This window comes from Apium graveolens, chromosome 11 (assembly GCF_009905375.1).
Source record: "Apium graveolens cultivar Ventura chromosome 11, ASM990537v1, whole genome shotgun sequence".
Classification (NCBI taxonomy): domain Eukaryota; kingdom Viridiplantae; phylum Streptophyta; class Magnoliopsida; order Apiales; family Apiaceae; genus Apium; species Apium graveolens.
The window spans coordinates 205425342-205444135 of NC_133657.1; the positions used below are offsets into that span (position 1 = coordinate 205425342).

The 18794-nt window shown below is 33.4% G+C and overlaps 1 protein-coding gene across 1 annotated transcript; it reads right to left on the reverse strand.

The window, feature by feature from the left end:
* Window positions 1–17268: 17268 nt before the first annotated feature.
* On the reverse strand, window positions 17269–18321 carry LOC141695082 (uncharacterized). The gene has a single exon (XM_074499325.1). It carries the CDS (start codon window positions 18017–18019, stop codon window positions 17498–17500), a length of 522 nt encoding a protein of 173 aa, XP_074355426.1. The 5' UTR covers window positions 18020–18321; the 3' UTR covers window positions 17269–17497.
* Window positions 18322–18794: the final 473 nt, after the last annotated feature.

Below are 18794 nucleotides of genomic sequence, written 5' to 3' on the forward strand. Positions count from 1 at the left end.
TACGAGTAACTTCATAGACTACCGGTTAATATCTACTTGAATACAGATTAATCGTGTGACTATAAATTACTGTAATGTGCCCGTTTGGGAAATCTTAAAATAAGTAACTTATGACTTAAACTAAATAAGTGATTGATAAGTGATAAGTTGATAAATGCTTATAAGTTATTCAAGTATTTGGATAATTCAACTTATAAGTCAGAATTTTTTTATTTAAAAGAACTAAAATAAATAATTTTTAAATATAATTATCTTAATTCTTATATTTTAAGTTAGATTAACATTTGAAAAATATATTTCAAAACTAAAATTGATATAAAAAATAAAAAATAAGTTGAGAAAAAGTACGTCGTTACCAACATTCAACTTATCAGCTTATAAGTTGTAAATTCAATTTATAAGTCGGGTCGACAAACACTCGTAAGCTGTTGCGGGCTTATAAATCAATAAGCCAGCTTATCAAGTTTGCCAAACAGGCCAATATCTATTAACTTAAAATAATTGTGCGAATTTTTGAGATGGATCGAGAGCTGTAAAGTGAAGATAACAATATGATATCAGATAGATTTACGTAAATAAAATACGAAATAAAAAAATTTATATGTTTATTCAGTAATCAAATTTTGTTATATAAGCTTTTTGATTAATTGTGAGTTTACATTTTAGTTACTTATAAACAATTGTAATTTTTTTCTTTTTCGTAATATGTAAAACAATTTATTAACAAAATACCATATTGTATCTGAAAAATTTATCGAAATTTAACAAACACAAAAATTTATCGCCGTGTTTTTCGTAATTTATCGCCGTGTTTTTTCTGCCACAGATAAGAGAATATCTTCTGAAATCCCTTGATAGATAGCATCCAAGGCCATCTTGTCTGTCTTTCCTTCCTTTGGATCTATAGCCTCCACAGCAGACCAAACACCTTGCGCTTGCATATACACTCTCATTTTAAACGACCAAGCCGTGTAGTTACTAGTTACCCCTATTCAACATGGGATGGCTAAGGTCGATCGATCCGCCTTTTGTTTTTCCAGTTTCCATCATCACTCCTTTGGGCATATACTTTGGCATACACTATTGTTGTCGGGTTCTGATACTAGATTGTTGGTGTTTGTGATGAACTAACCAAGTAACCTAGTATTTTAGACTTCAAAACTGCAAAGCAAAATAACATAAGAATGCGTGTTTATTCCAATACTCAAAATAAAATACTTATACGCCTGTATGCAGATACAGTTGTAACAAATAAGGACTAATTATAGAATTTTAACTGATTATATATACATAAGTATATATATGTTTATTTCTCACTAGTAAAACATAAATTACACACAGATTTGCACACCAAAAAACCTACTTTTTCATTAATCAATGATACATATATATAGAAAGGAACTAACGTACTGGTAGCTATAAATCAAGAAAACTAGTAATGGGCCTAACAACTCCTACTAATCCCCTGCCACTTATTATGAGTCCTACAATTTCTCCACTAACAGCATGACTAAGTCATCAACTTAACAAATCAAATAAGAAAACATTATTAATTTACTACAAATAAAAATAAGTTTAAGATTATTTTTCAACAATCTCCCCCGTAATCTTAAACTTAGCTGAACATAATTTATGAAGCACTTCTCTTCATTTTTTGATGCACTTCTCACCACTATCAAGTTTGATCACCACAAGAAAAAAGGGTAAAACCGACCGGACATAACCGACCGACGTCGATTTGGTCACCTTAAAACCGACCGACGTCAGTGGTCGGTTATATACCAACTAAACGACACCGTATCGATGACGTGGCACACATAAAACCGACCATCAGCTGGTGGTCGATTTTATAGAAAAAAACGACACCGTTTTGCTGATGTGTCACTTTTAAAACCGACCGACTACAAGTGGTCGGTTATATACACAAATTCTGCAGGTTAAAACCGACCATATGCAGGTTAAAACCGACCATATATGGTGGTCGGTTTTGTAGAATAATAAAAAATTAATTTAAAGTACAAAAAAGTACCCGTTATAGAAAAAACGGTGTCGTTTTATTCTTCTGACTAAAACCGACCGTCAGAGTGGTCGGTTTTAACCTATTTTTTAATTTTTTTGTTTATATCCCTTATTTCTTGATTTTGGCTAAAGGGATGCTTGAGGGTTATACCGTTTGGACGTCGAAAGAAAACGTAGTCGAACATCACATCACCGTTATTGTGTTCGGGAACCTTCGAGAGTAGAAGAACCGGTAGATTTGAATGTGATGTTACATAATTTAGCCGGTGAAAATTATCAATTTTATGAAACCACGGATACGGGAACTATGAATGTAGAAGAAGCTCCAAATGATAGTGCTAAAAAATTGTACGAGGTTATTGTTGAAAATGGAGCATCTATTTATCCCGGCAATACAAAGTACACAAGATTAAGTTTTACCACCAAATTATTGGAATTCAAAAATAACTCGCATTGTAGTAATAAAGCTTTTGATAGTTTGCTTAAACTTCTAACGGACGTGTTACCAAAAAAACATACATTACCCGAAAGTTATTATGCAATGAAAAAAATTATGAAGGATTTGAGGGTTGAATATGAAAAAATTGATTTATGTGAGAATAATTGTATGTTATTTTATGGAGATGACAAGGATAAAGTTGTGTGTGATATATGTGGTGAAGATCGTTATCAGGATGTTTCTAGGAAAGATGGTAAAAAAATAGCAAAAAAAATCTTAAGACACTTTCCTTTGATCCCTCGATTACAACGCTTATATATGTCGGGACATACATCCGATCACATTAGATGGTACAAAAAAAGAGATGTGAAAGATGGAGAAATAAGTCATCCCGCGGATGGAGAAGAGTGGAAAAATTTTGACCGTCGGTATCCTTCATTTGCTCAAGAGATTCGTAACATAAGGCTCGGTCTTGTGACCGAGGGTTTCAACCCTTTTGGCCCTACCGAGAAAAAAACATATAGTGTGTGGCCCGTGGTGATAGTTGTCTACAATCTTCCACCATCGATGTGTATGAAAAAACCTTATATGTTCATGACCGATATAGTTCCGGGTCCAAATAGTATTGGAAAAGATATTAACGTTTGTCTAAGGCCTCTCATCGATGAATTGAAAATATTGTGGAATACCGGGGTGAAGACATACGACCAATCTTTGAAACAAAATTTTACAATGAGAGCGGCTATTATGTGGACAATTAGTGACTATCCCGCTATGAGTATGATAAGTGGGTGGTCGGGCAAAGGAAAGATGGGATGTCAAGTGTGTCTTGGAAGCGTGCAAGGGTTTCAATTAAAATATTGTGGAAAATGTAGTTTTTATGGCACGAACCGAATATTCCTTGAATCAAATGATCCACTCCGTTTTAACCGACCGTTTTGCCTCTTAACCGACCGTTTTTTACGGTCAGTTTTGTCCTGTTTTCTTGTAGTGGATGCACTTCTCATCAAACTTATAAAAAAAAATTATAAAAATTCAACACTAATCACCCTACAATCAAGCCACTACTTACCATTTATTCCGACTCTCTAAAAACACTCTACCTACATATGACCAAATCAAACGTTTACATATTAAGACAAACTAAATAATTTAAATGACCAAACTTGAATATAAGGAAACTATGACAAACCAGGACATGAGCAAGACCAGAGAATCAGCACTACTTGGATTATCACCAACAGAAATGACCTTCCTCTAACCTATAGAGTAACTAGTTCCTCGACAAAAATGACCTAATCAGAATCTTTGTACCAATGTCAATGCATATTTGCATTAAAGAGGTATATAATCTTGGGATTTTGTGGTACACTTACACGTCGCCATGCAGACGGCAGGATACCATAACATTATCAAGTTGAATGATGGGCATCTGATCAAATTCAAGGAGTTGCAGTTATATTTTAACTCTGCCAAAAACCTGAACAGATTCTTCTTCCACTGTTTCTTTCCTTGGTGTATCATACCAGTTGTAAATTTAATATAATCAAATCGGTTTATGAGATAATATAATATGTAATTAGATAATACATCTTGGCAGTTTGGTAGAGGGACAGGAAGACCAAGTCATGGATAAGATCCGAGATGATATATATACAAGTATTTCTAGTTTTACGATGTTTCGTTTGTAATGTTATCTGTTCTTTTTCGAAAAGTACAACCTCTCTAACCTGGGAAAACTGCAGGTATATATAATAATCAATTGCATATTCGCATGCTCCTTTTTAATATCTATTCTAGTTAAGTTAGCCAAGTTGAATTATATAATATAGTTAGAAAGCATAGATTATTTGTTGGGCTTGCTAAGCAGCAACGGATTTGTTTTTGGTCACTCTCAAAAGGCCTTATACTAATCGGCTGCTTATTAAGTAGCAAACTGCCTCTTCACCAACGATGTGGGACAACTCCCAACTTACGATGTGGGCCTTATACTTATGATTCTGAACTTCTTATATAAAGATTGTCAAGTTGAGTAATGGGTGTGATCAGATTCGAGAATATACAGTTATATTAACTCTGTGTACAACCTGAACAGATTCTTCTTCCACTGTTTCTTGCCTAGTATAAAATTGGATAATATGATCAAATACTAATCAACTTGTTTAAGAGATAATATAATCATATATAGGAGATAAAAAGATAATCAACTTGTTTCTAAGATAATTCAGATACATAGCCCGATAATGCAGTTCTGCAGTTTCTTGCTATGAATCAGCTTCTACATGTTTCATCTGTAGGGTTTTTAGTAATTTTCCGAAAAATACGACATACTGATACAGAGTACTAACTTGCTAATCTGGGAAAACTGCAGGTTGTATATTCAATTGCATGCACTTTTAAGTTTTAATCTCTATGCTTGTATAAGTTAGACAAGTTGAAAAATGTGGGTGGGTGTTATAGTGTGAACTTATACTGAATAATCCTAGGTTTGACATCTTCAACATGTTTCCTCTGTTGTTTTCTTTTTAGATAATGAACACTGACACACACTACATTTTGTCATTCACAAGATTCGAACCCTCGATGTCCCGTAAAAAGAGCGAAGGTGCCAAGGTGGTAGAGGTTGATTAAGAGGTCAGACAAACTTTTGAGATGAATTTTCAGGCATCAAGTTAAGGATAACAATATGATCTGATGATATGAATTTATGTAAACAAAAGTACATAATATGAAGATAACAATATGATCTGATCCACAATTCCGGGCTAGCCCAACTCTTTATACGTGTTTTTGCTTGATTGAGTTGATCATATCTTCTGAGCTGCTTTAGTACTAATAACAATAGGTAGTTACGAGTTTATCCTCTGTCTTACCATCCCGAGAATTTCTTAGAACAAATACTCATTGTAAGGCTATAAGACATATTTTGTCGAGAAAAAAATAACAATAGGTAGTTTTGGTTAGTAGGAAATTTTTAGCTTTTTCTTGTTTTTTATAAGTAAACCAATTTATTAACAAGACCACTTGATATAATTTATTTTTAAAAACGAATACATAATTTATCAAATCACAATTCGAAAATTATAGCTTTATTAGGTAACCTAGCTTCTCAACAAGATTAGTTTCCTTTTTATCATGCACACTCAATTATAACAAATATATTTCTAGTTGAACTTGTGAAACACTGGGCACGCGGTTTTTTTATTTTTCTCATCGTAGGTAGTCCGCAGCCGTTATCCTTTGGGTGCGCCTGCAAACCACGTGAACTAAGATAAACCGCACTTCAGACTCTGGTTCATGAGGCATATTCATAAATTCTCCTCTCGTGGAATTATCTCCTCTTTAACCAACTGAGCAACATTTGCGGGCCACTGGGCACTCAGTTGTCAACAATGTAGATAGATTTCTGGTATAATGCCTTGTTCAACAAGTCACAGAATCTCATATCTGGAGCTTATTAGCTGACAAGGTAAACTAATAATTACTCATCCACCAACATTTCATCCAACTCATGAATCCTGAATTTTCCTATAAGTATCCACTGATATACATTTCAATTCAAAACACAACATTTGGTAGTAATCAGTTTAAAGTTAAAGATAGTTAATTAAATATTCTGCTCATCAAATCAGAGATGGCTGCTTTCAACCGCAATCTAGTTCTAGCTATCGTCCTAGTATTATCGATTTCAAGCATGGAGGTGAGTTTTGCAGCGCGTCACTTGCTGCAATCTACACAGCCAACACTTCCAACTATTCCAACACTGCCAACCATGCCGACTCTGCCTAAGGTTGCATTGCCTCCACTGCCTGCAATGCTAACCCTTCCCAAAGCAGCAGCAATGCCACCAATGCCTGCAATGCCAACCCTTCCCAAAGCAGCAGCACTGCCACCAATGCCGTCTCTACCAACAATGCCTACTACAATCCCCAAGGTGACATTGCCTCCTTTGCCTGCATCGCTCCCAACCATTCCCACCACAATGCCTTCCTTTCCAACGATCAATATTCCTACAACTATGCCCTCCATACCTTTCTTCACTCCACCACCTTCAACCACTAGCCCTTAAGATTTATCACTTGTTCTATTGTACGTTTCTCTATTTGTTTGTGTCATTATTGTCATTTTCACTTGTATTTCTCTATCTGTTTCTGTCATTATTATCATTTCTATTGTTTTCATGAGTGCCTAGCTATATTGTGCTTTCTATTGAATCTGTAAATGTTGATTTTATTTGATTTAACGTGGATCTGCGCACATATCTTGGTCTGCCTCAAACTAGCAATACCTTGGTGTTTAGAGGCTGGAGGTGGAGTTAGTAATGTCGATTCTACTGTGAATATCATTTTTTGTCGTAAATATGCACTACTTTATCTATATACTACTTATCGTGACAAATTCGCTGATTAATGTTAGTAATCTTGATTCTATTATATATATCATATTTTTGTCGTAAATAAGTGCTAGTTTATCTATATATTATATATCGTTCAAATTTGTTGATACGTGTACGTTTGTAAATCATCAATCAATATATATCTACCGAAACATATAGAGTCATGTGACGACAAGATACTAAGAGACTTTTAATTATTAAGTGACTATTTTAATAGCTATTTAAGTCAAAATAACGGCAAAACTTTTTGAGATACAATTAACAGATTTCAGGTGAAGATCTGAATATGATTTGAGATGAATTTCTTGTAAACAACCTTTGTACTTGTAACTTATACATTAGTCAACGTATTAATAACAAGTTAAACACCAACATTTAATCAAACTCATGAATACACATGTGAAATACATTTTCATATTTTTTTCTGCAGCGGAGTATCAGTACCTTGTGATGTTGTACATGTGAAATACACATGTGTCTAAAGTGTAATATGAAAATTAAGTTATTATTTTTTTATAAAATAGGAAAATTAGTGTTGTAGTTGGAGAGCGTGAGATTGAGAAATACAGAGTCAATACAGTGGCGTGAAGACATCAACAGAATTTACGTGAAACAGAACGTGAATATCTTTTTTTTCAAAGAGTTGGTGATAATACAAGTCATCTTTGTTACGTAATGAATATAGATTTTGTCGTTAACCGACAGTAGTTTATCTATAAATTATTTATCGTGACAAATTTGATGGAGTCGTGTAAGTTAATAGATCATCGGTCAATATCTACTGAAATACAAATTAGACGGTTAATATCTACTGAAATATAAATTAGATGTGTCACTATATTAGTAGCAATTTAAGTCAAAATATATAACAGCGCGAATTTTAATTTGAGATAAAATCAACAGGTTTCAACCGATGATTAGAATATGATATGGATATAGAATTTATCCTAAGCTACCTTCTTATACATTAATCGTCGTATTAATAACATGATATTTGATGTGATTTAATTCGTATGCGGATAATATACATGTTACACGTGATAAATTGAGAGCGATTTCGGGAGGAAATCCATGATATCATTTTCCGTATGTTATTGACCGTGGTAGTTTTTGTAAGTAAGAAAATTGTAGCTTTTCCTATTTTTTAATAGGCAAAATGATCGAACATGAACATCTACAAAAATTATTAAAAATTAAGGAAAGCATAATTGTTTCCTACTTTAATCAGGGTCACCTAGCCAGAAAGACTACTTGCCTTTCTATCATTTACACAATGCCTTCTTATCTTGTACTCGGTCCGTCCCACAAGATGGTTTACGTTACTTTTCTGCACATTTTTCAATACTGGATTAAAGTATACTTTCATAATATTTTTTTAAAAAAAAAATTCTGAAAAAAAGTTTCATTTTTAAACTTTTATTCAAAAAAAAATTAAGAAAAAACATTATAGAACTATACTTTATTGAAGTCTCGAAATACGTGCAAACAGTGTACGTAAACTATCCAGCAGACGGAGGGAGTCCATGTTAAATATGTGTGAAGTGTAATATGGAAATTAAGTTATTTTAGAAAAAGGGAAATTAGTATTGTCGTGTGAGAGCGGGAGACTGGAAAATACATAATCGATACAATGATGTGAAGACGTTAATAGAATTTACTCGAAAACACATCTTATTTTTTTCAAAGACAAAGTGCTTGTTTGGTAAATCTTAAAATAAGTAACTTATGACTTAAAACGAATAAGTGACTTACAAGTGATAAGTACATAAATACTTATAAGTTATATAAGTGTTTGGATAATTTTACTTAAAAGTCAGAATTATTTTACTTAAATAAATTAATATAAATAATTTTTACATACAATTAACTTAATTTGTGAATTTAAAATTAGAAAAACATTTAATACATATATTTGTAAACTTAAATTTAATAAAAAAGTGAAAAAAAATCAAAATAAGTTGGGAAAAGTGACCAACATTCAACTTATCAGCTTATAAGTTATACATTCAATTTATAAGTTGGGTCGACAAACAGTCACCGATAAGTATTTACGAACTTATAAGTGAATAAGTGATTTTTATCAAGAAGCCAAACAGGCCCAAAGAGTTGGTGATAATATAGTTATCTTTGTTCTATAACGAATATAGTTTTTGTCATTAATCGGCGGCAGTTTATATATAAATTACTTATCGTGAAAAATTTGTTGAATAAGGATAGTTCGTAGATCACCGGTCAATATCCATTGAAATACAGTCATGTGATTGTGAAATAGTGGAATAACTATTTAAGTCACAATAACGACGCGAATTTGAGATGGATCAACACATGTCAAGTGAAGATGATAATATGATATCTTGATACATTCATGTAAATAAAGGTTCTATATGAATTCTATATGAATTCAAAGCACGATAACTTTGTAATAATTGTACATTGATGAACATATCGTACATATCGTAAATACATTCCCCACGTTTTAACCAGGAAACAAACAGCCCTTGAAGTAATTTGAGCCCGGTGTACTGTACAAAATATTATATGACCAAAAATATACAATACTTTATTGCTTTTCAAATTTTCTCTGCATCAGACTAGCATCGCCTGGTAATGTTGTGTTAAATACATGTGTGTAAAGTGTAATATGAAAATTAAGTTTTTTTAAAAAGAAATAGTATTATTGTGTGAGAGCCGGAGGCCGAGAAAAATATAGAGTCAGTACAGTGACGTGACGACGTTAAATGAATTTACATGAAAGCAGGACGTCTTATTTTTTTTCAATGAGTCAATACAGTGACGTGATAACGTTAAAAGAATTTACGTGAAATCATGAAAAATGGAGAGTTATGTTGTTATCGTTTGAATCAGCTCCTTTCTTTAATCAAAATGTTTTATGAATTGGATGACCGCGTAAGTGACCGGGGCGGACGGTCCAGCGGAGGGCCAAGTATTATATAAAATATTATGACACAACTTATGCCACAAAAAAATAGTATTATTGTGTGAGAGCCGGAGCCCGAAAAAAATATAGAGTCAATACAGTGACGTGACAACGTTAAAAGAATTTACGTGAAAGCAGAACGTCTTATTTTTTTCAATGAGTTGGTGATAATATAAGTCATCTTTTTCCTGTAATGAAAATAGTTTTTGTTATTAATCAGCACTAGTTTGTCTATAAATTACTTATCGTGATAAATTCGTTGAATACAGGTAAGTTTGTTGATCACCGGTTAATATTTACGCGAATACAGATTAATCGTGTGACTATAAATTACTGGAGTAGCTATTAACTTAAAATAATTGTGCAAATTTTTGAGAAGGATCGTCAACCGTAAAGTGAAGATGACAATATGATATTAGATAGATTTACGTAAATATAATACGAAATTAAAAAATTTATATGTCTATTCACTATTCAGTAATTAAATTTTGTTATATAAGCTTTTTGATTAATTGTGAGTTTACATTTTAGTACTTATATTTGTGTGAACTTGTATATGAAACAGCACTCAGTTGTCAACAAAGCAGATAGAATTCTGGTAAAGAGCCCTGATTCAACAAGTCACAAAATCTCATTTCAAGAGCTTATTAGCTGACCAACATTTCATCAAACTCCTGAACCTGCTGGCTCCTATAAATATCGAATTCATAACATGTTATGTATCAGTTCGAACCACAACAACAATCTGTAGTAATCAGTTTAAAGATAAAGAGAGTTGATTAAATATTCTGCTCATCAAACCAGAGATGGCTGCTTTCATCCACAATCTAGTTCTAGCTATCGTCCTAGTATTATCGATTTCAAGCATGGAGGTGAGTTTTGCAGCGCGTCACTTGCTGCAATCTACACAGCCAACACTTCCAACTATTCCAACACTGCCAACCATGCCGACGTTGCCTAAGGTTGCATTGCCTCCCCTGCCTGCAATGCCAACCCTTCCCAAAGCAGCAGCAATGCCACCAATGCCTGCAATGCCAACCCTTCCCAAAGCAGCAGCACTGCCACCAATGCCGTCTCTACCAACAATGCCTACTACAATCCCCAAGGTGACATTGCCTCCTTTGCCTGCATCACTCCCAACCATTCCCACCACAATGCCTTCCTTTCCCACTATCAGTATTCCTACAACTATGCCCTCCATTCCATTCTTCACTCCACCACCTTCAACCACTAGCCCTTAAGATTTATCACTTGTTCCCCTGTTAAAACTTATTTCCATGGTTGCGGAATATATGGTTCCATGTCTGCTTGTATTTCTCTATTTAGGATAGTGTCATTATTATCATTTTCATTGTTTTCCCGAGTGCCTAGCTATATTGTGCTTTCAATTGTATCTGTAAATGTTTACATGATTTGACGAGCCCCTGGAGTATCTGCACACATATCTTGGTCTGCTGCAAACTAGCAATACTTTGGTGTTGTACATGTTAAATATATGGAAAATTAAGTTGTCATTTCTTTTTAAAAAGTAAAATAAGTATTATTGCGTGAGATCGGGATACTGAGAATTACAAAGTCAATTTAATGATAGAAAGGCGTTAACCGGATTACTTAGAAATAAAATTTTATAAAATATTTTGTCTGGGGTGGAGGTGGAGTTAATGTTAGTTATCTCGATTCTATTCTAAATATCATTTTTTATCGTAAATTTACGCTAATTTATCTGTATATTACTTATCGTGACAAATTCGCTGATACGTGTATATTAGTAAATCATCGATCAATATATTTCTACTACATTGATGAACTTATCGTAAATACCTTCCCTGGGTTTTAACTAGGAAACAAACAGCCCCTAAAGTAATATTTTGGGCCGAGCTTAGAGTACATAATATTAGATGAACAAAAATATACAATACCTGATTCATTTTCATATTTTTTCCTGCAGCGGAGTATCAGTACCTTGTGATGTTGTACATGTGAAATACACGTGTCTGAAGTGTAATATGGAAATTTAGTTATTATTTTTATATAAAATAGGACAATTAGGGTTGTCGTGTGAGAGCGTGAGATTGAGAAATACATAGTCAATACAGTGACGTGAAGACGTTAACGGAATTTACTAATAAACAGAATGTGAATATTTTTTTAATCATAGAGTTGGTGATAATAAAAGTAATCTTTGTTATGTAATGAATATAGATTTTGTCGTTAATCGACGTAGTTCATGTAAATAAGAAAATTATAGCTTTTCCTATTTTTTTAATAGGTAAAAATGATCGAACATCAACATATACAAAAATTATTAAAATTTAAGGAATACATAATTGTTTTCTACTTTAATCAGAGTCACCTAGCTACATAGATTACTTGCCTTTTTATCATTTACACTCGATAATTACAAATATATCTCTATGTGAACTTTTAAAACACTCGGCACTCAGTAGCAAAGCAGATAGGTTTCTGGTATAATGCCTTATTCAACATGTCACAAAATCTGATTAGATGAACAAAACTACACAATAGCTAATTGATTTTCAAATACCTTCTTATGTTGTACATGTTAAATATGTGTGAAGCGTAATATGAAAATTAAGTTATTATAGAAAAAGGAAAATTAGTATTGTCGTGTGAGAGTAGGAAACTGAAAAATACAAAGTGGATACATTGACGTGAAGACGTTAATAGAATTTACATGGAAACACATCTTATTTTTTTCAAAGACAAAGAGTTGGTGATAATGTAATTATCTTTGTTTTGTAATGAATATAGTTTTTGTCATTAATTGGCGGTAGTTTATCTATAAATTACTTATCGTAAAAAAATTGTTGAATACGGGTAAGTTCGTAGATTACCGGTCAATATCCATTGAAATACAGATTAGTCGTGTGATCGTGAAATCGTGGAATAGCTATTTAAGTCACAATAACGACGCGAATTTGAGATGGATCGAGACCTGTCAAGTGAAGATGACAATATGATATCTTGATAGATTCATGTAAATAAAGGTTCTATATGAATTCTATATAAATTCAAAGCACGACAACTTTGTGATAATCGTACATTGATGAACAAATCGTAAATACATTCCCCACAGTTTTAACCAGGAAACAAACAGCCCTTAAAGTAATTTGAGCCCGGTATACTATACAAAATATTATATGACCAAAAATATACAATACTCGATTGCTTTTCAAATTTTCTCTGCAGCAGACTAGCATCACCCGGTAATGTTGTGTTAAATACACGTGTGTATAAAGTGTAATATGAAAATTAAGTTTTTTTTTAATAAAAATAGTATTGTTGTGTGAGAGCGAGAGGCCGAGAAAAATATAGAGTCAATGCAATGACGTGAAGACGTTAAAAGAATTTACGTGAAAGCAGAACGTCTTATTTTTTCAAAGAGTTAGTCATAATATATATAAGTCATCTTTGTTCTGTAATGAAAATTATTTTTGTTATTAATCAGCACTAGTTTATCTATAAATTACTTATCGTGATAAATTCGTTGAATACGGGTAATTTCATAGACCACCGGTTAAGTAACTTATGACTTAAAATGAATAAGTGATTGATAAGTGATAAATTGATAAATGCTTATAAGTTATTCAAGTATTTGGATAATTCAACTTATAAGTCAGAATTTTTTTATTTAAAAGAACTAAAATAAATAATTTTTAAATATAATTATCTTAATTCTTATATTTTAAGTTAGATTAACATTTGAAAAATATATTTCAAAACTAAAATTGATAAAAAAAACAAAAAATAAAAAATAAATTGAGAAAAATTACGTCGTTACCAACATTAAACTTATCAGCTTATAAGTTGTAAATTCAATTTATAAGTCAGGTCGACAAACACTCGTCAATAAGCTAATAAGCTGTTGCGGGCTTATAAGTCAATAAGTCAGCTTATCAGGTTTGTCAAACAGGCCAATATCTATTAACTTAAAATAACTGTGCGAATTTTTGAGATGGATCGACATCTGTAAAATGAAAATGATAATATGATATCAGATAGATTTACGTAAATAAAATACGAAATAAAAAATTTATATGTTTATTCAGTCTTCAAATTTTGTTATATAAGCTTTTTGATTAATTGTGAGTTTACATTTTAGTTACTTATAAACAATTGTAGTTTTTTTTCTTTTGCGTAATAGGTAAAATAATTTATTAACAAAATATCATATTGTATCTGAAAAAATTATCGAAATTTAACAAACACAAAAATTTTCATTTTAAACTTTAACGAATACAAATTAATCCAATCACATTAAGAAAATTATAGTACTCAACAAGATTACTTGCCTTTTTTATGATCTACAAATATATTTGTGTGAACTTATGAAACAGTACTCAGTTGTCAACAAAGCAGATAGAATTCTGGTAAAGAGCCCTGATTCAACAAGTCACAAAATCTCATTTCAAGAGCCTATTAGCTGACCAACATTTCATCAAACTCCTGAACCTGCTGGCTCCTATAAATATCGAATTCATAACATGTTATGTATCAGTTCGAAACACAACAACAATCTGCAGTAAACAGTTTAAAGATAAAGAGAGTTGATTAAATATTCTGCTCATCAAACCAGAGATGGCTGCTTTCAACCGCAATCTTGTCCTAGCTATCGTCCTAGTATTATCGATCTCAAGCATGGAGGTGAGTTTTGCAGCGCGCCACTTGCTGCAATCTACACAGCCAACACTACCAACTATGCCGACTTTGCCTAAGGTTGCATTGCCTCCACTGCCTGCAATACCAACCCTTCCCAAAGCAGCAGCACTGCCACCAATGCCGTCTCTTCCAACAATGCCAACAATGCCAACAATGCCTGCAATGCCAACCCTTCCCAAAGCAGCAGCAATGCCACCAATGCCTGCAATGCCAACCCTTCCCAAAGCAGCGGCAATGCCACCAATGCCAACTACTTCTCTTCCAACAATACCGTCTCTACCAACTATGCCTACTACAATCCCCAAGATGACATTGCCTCCTTTGCCTGCATCACTCCCAACCATTCCCACCACAATGCCTTCCTTTCCAACTATCAATATTCCTGCCACTATGCCCTCGATTCCTTTCTTCACTCCACCACCTTCAACCACTAGCCCTTAAGCTCACATCTATGTACGGATTCATCACTTGTTTCTAGTGTTTAAACTTATTTCCATGGTTTTGGAATAGGTTATGGTTCCTCGTTCGCTTGCATCTCACTATTATCATCCAAACGGTTTTCCCCAGTAATTCTTGTGTTCTTGTGTGCTTTCTATTGTATCTATATATATACATTTCATTCCCTAATATACTTGTCTTAATGAACATCTCTTAAATTCAGTCATTTATGGATTGTTAGGTCTTACAAAGTTATTTTTCATTGATAGAGTAGCACATCTAGAGTTCTTTGCAGGTTTGCAGCCACAATGTTACTAATGGGAATATAACTACATTCTAACTTGAATAATATGTATACCATCAGGTCCTAATGGTAGCATTACAGGATTCAAATAGTCTCCTCCTACATGACCTATACCTAATACATACTTGAGGGAGGAGAGATTGATTTGGATGAACAAAGAAAATTTAGGGGTAAACTATAGATTTCAGTTTTTCGAATTTCATACCAAACCTAGTATATACAGGCTTAACTAAGTACCAACACAGCAAATCTAATAAGTCTTAACCTACCGTCCTAACTTCTGACCAACAACCTTGATTCAACCTATCGAATGTGATTTAATAAATAAGCACGAAATCTGCTGGCAATTATCTTCTAACTAAATCTCCTGACTCCAGGTATACAGATGAGTAAAAAACCTAGACTGACCATGATCAGCATCAAGGTTATCAAATGAACAAGCATTGTGATGATGAGTACAACATGCTATAGAGATCTATAGAAAATTACCGGACAACTTCTACAAATCCTTGTTCCAAAACATAACGTGAACAAAGTTCCAGAAATTCAAAGCAATAAACTTCCACACTAATCAGCAGACATATACTCACTAGTAAAACAAATTATGCTCTTGTTGATGCCTTTACATTTCTGTCATGTCATAATGTACTTGAAATGCCAGTGTCCTCATCGAGTATAAAAACAGGAATGTGAAACAAACCAATAGATTAAGGAACTGTGTAACCATTAACGTTCCAAAACAAATTTTATCTAATCTAACACCAGCAGTGAAAAATTAAACTCGCCTAATACCAAATAAAATATGATACTGTAATGGCATAGTATAAAGAATTACCACTACTTCCAAAAGTTCAAAGGCATCCTTTCCTTTATGTATGTCACTGAAATCACATTGACACTGCTAATTAGAGAAAAAATACATAAATATAAATTACAAACAAAATTGCCACATAAATATAAAATTAATAGCACTTAACAGTTTCTACATTTGCAAATCTCAGCCTCCAACTCCCATGACTAGAATCACATTCGACTGACTAAATGAAACCGCCATTTAAATCTTCAGCTATCCACCAGAAACTACCATTGCATAAACTTGGAAACCAATTCCTTGTTCCCAAAGCCAACAAGAAAATGGGCTAAACCTTCAAGAAAAGTTCCAGCCTGATAAACAATAGTAATAAGTAACAACACTAATAATCTCCAAAAGCACATATTCTCGGAATTCTATTAGCTTGGAAAGTGGATTAGTAGTAGGCTAGTAGCCACATTCTTAAGCTGGGCTGATCCAGGTTTTTTCTTTCCAGGTTACCAGGTAAATTTCAGGAAGGTATCTTTATATTTTACAGTTTTTATGGGACACTTCTATACTGTAGTTGTAAAAATTTTAATGGTGAAGAAACATCAAACATATTTCTTGGAGGGTCACGTGTCTCCCCGTACCCCATCCTCAATCCGTCCTTGTTCTCCACCAATATCGATATCATGTAAAAAAGTTATCAAAACTGTAAGATTAAAGGCTCTGCTTTAAGTTTAAGTTATCGTATATACTGGCTTCTAAACAGTAAAAGCCCCTACCTCTGTAACTCAGTACTTCTTACTTTCTGTCTAATGAAAGCTCAGTAGGTTTCTGGGCTATGTATACTTCTATATGGCCTCAGGTGAAACGAAAAAATGACTTGTAATATTTTTTAATCTAACTTTTATTTCTGTTTGTTGTTTTTTTACTACAATTTAAAAATTATAAAAAAAATTAGTAAACTTAATATTGCTTATTAAGTTAATGCAGTGTTAGAGATCAGGTGCCTTAACTCAAACCTGAAACAGTAAAGATGGTCAAAAGTAGCTTAAGTCAAAATGATGTCACTATAGTTCATAAGCTACCCTTTTGTACTCAATTGTATATTAGACATTAGTAGTTCTAATAACAAGGCAAAAACAAGATATGTGGTTCTGGTAAGTAAGAAAATGGTAGCTTAGGTCACTGGATTTTCACCAATATATATTTATTTAAACTTATGAAACACAAGGAAATCATTGGTCAAATGAGTAGATAGATTTCTGGTAAAATGCCCTCTATTGTGGTACATTTGGCGATTCAACAAATCACGTCATCTTATATCTAGAGCATGTTAGCTGAGAAGGTTAACCAACAATTACTTATCACCAATGATATATCAAACTTATGAATCCTGCAGGCTCCTATAAATATCCAATGATATCATGTTTCATTTCATTGCAAAACACAACACTTCGTAGCAATCAGTTTAAAGATAAAGAGAGTTATTTAAATATCCTGCTCATCAAATCAGATATGGCTGCTTTCAACCGCAATCTAGTCCTAGCTTTCGTCCTAGTATTATCGATTTCAAGCATGGAGGTGAGTTTTGCAGCACGCCAGTTGATGCAATCTTCACAGCCAACACTGCCAACTATTCCAACAATGCCAACCATGCCAACTATTCCAACTCTGCCAACTATGCCGACTCTGCCTAAGGTCGCATTGCCTCCACTGCCTGCAATGCCAACACTTCCCAAAGCAGCAGCAATGCCACCAATGCCTGCAATGCCAACACTTCCCAAAGCAGCAGCAATGCCACCAATGCCTGCAATGCCAACCCTTCCCAAAGCAGCAGCAATGCCACCAATGCCAACTTCTTCTCTTCCAACAATACCATCTCTACCAACTATGCCTACTACAATCCCCAAGGTGACATTGCCTCCTTTGCCCGCATCACTCCCAACCATTCCCACCACAATGCCTTCCTTTCCAACTATCAATATTCCTACAACTATGCCCTCCATCCCATTCTTCACCCCACCACCACCAACTACTAGCCCTTGAGATTACATCTACATACAGACTTATCACTTGTTCTATGGTTACAAACTTAAATCCATGCTTTTGGAATAGGTCATGGTTCCATGTTGGCTTGTATCTCTCTATATGTTTGGCTATTATCATTCATTTTGTTTTCCCTAGTGATTATATTGTGCTTTGCTTTCTTTTGTACCTATAAATATACATTTCATAATGTTCTCCCTAGTGATTTTTGTGTGCTTTTTATTGTATCTATGAATATACATTTCATTCCATAATAATTGTTTTAATAAACATCTCTTAAATTTAGTCATTAATGGACTGTTGGGTCATTAAAAAGTTATATTTCATTGATAGAGTAGTATATCTAGAATCCTTCTCAGGTTTACGCCACAAAGTTACTAATGGGGATAAATTACTAATGGGGATGTATTTACATTCCAACATGAATAAATATATATACAATCAGTTCCTAATGGTAGCATAACAGGATTCAAGGAGTCTCCTCCTCTACTATCTTATACCATATTAATATTTTAGGGCTAAGAGATGGATTTGGGATGAACAGAGAATTTTTTTGGGAATAGATAGATTTCAGTTTTGCGAATTACATACCAAAACCTGGCATAGAGTCTCCATTAAATACTCTTACTAAATATTAACACACACCATACTCTAATAAGTCTTATCACTTGTTCTATTGTTACCAACAGATATATTCACTTTTTCAAGAATTATGTCTTTGTTGGTGCTTTTACA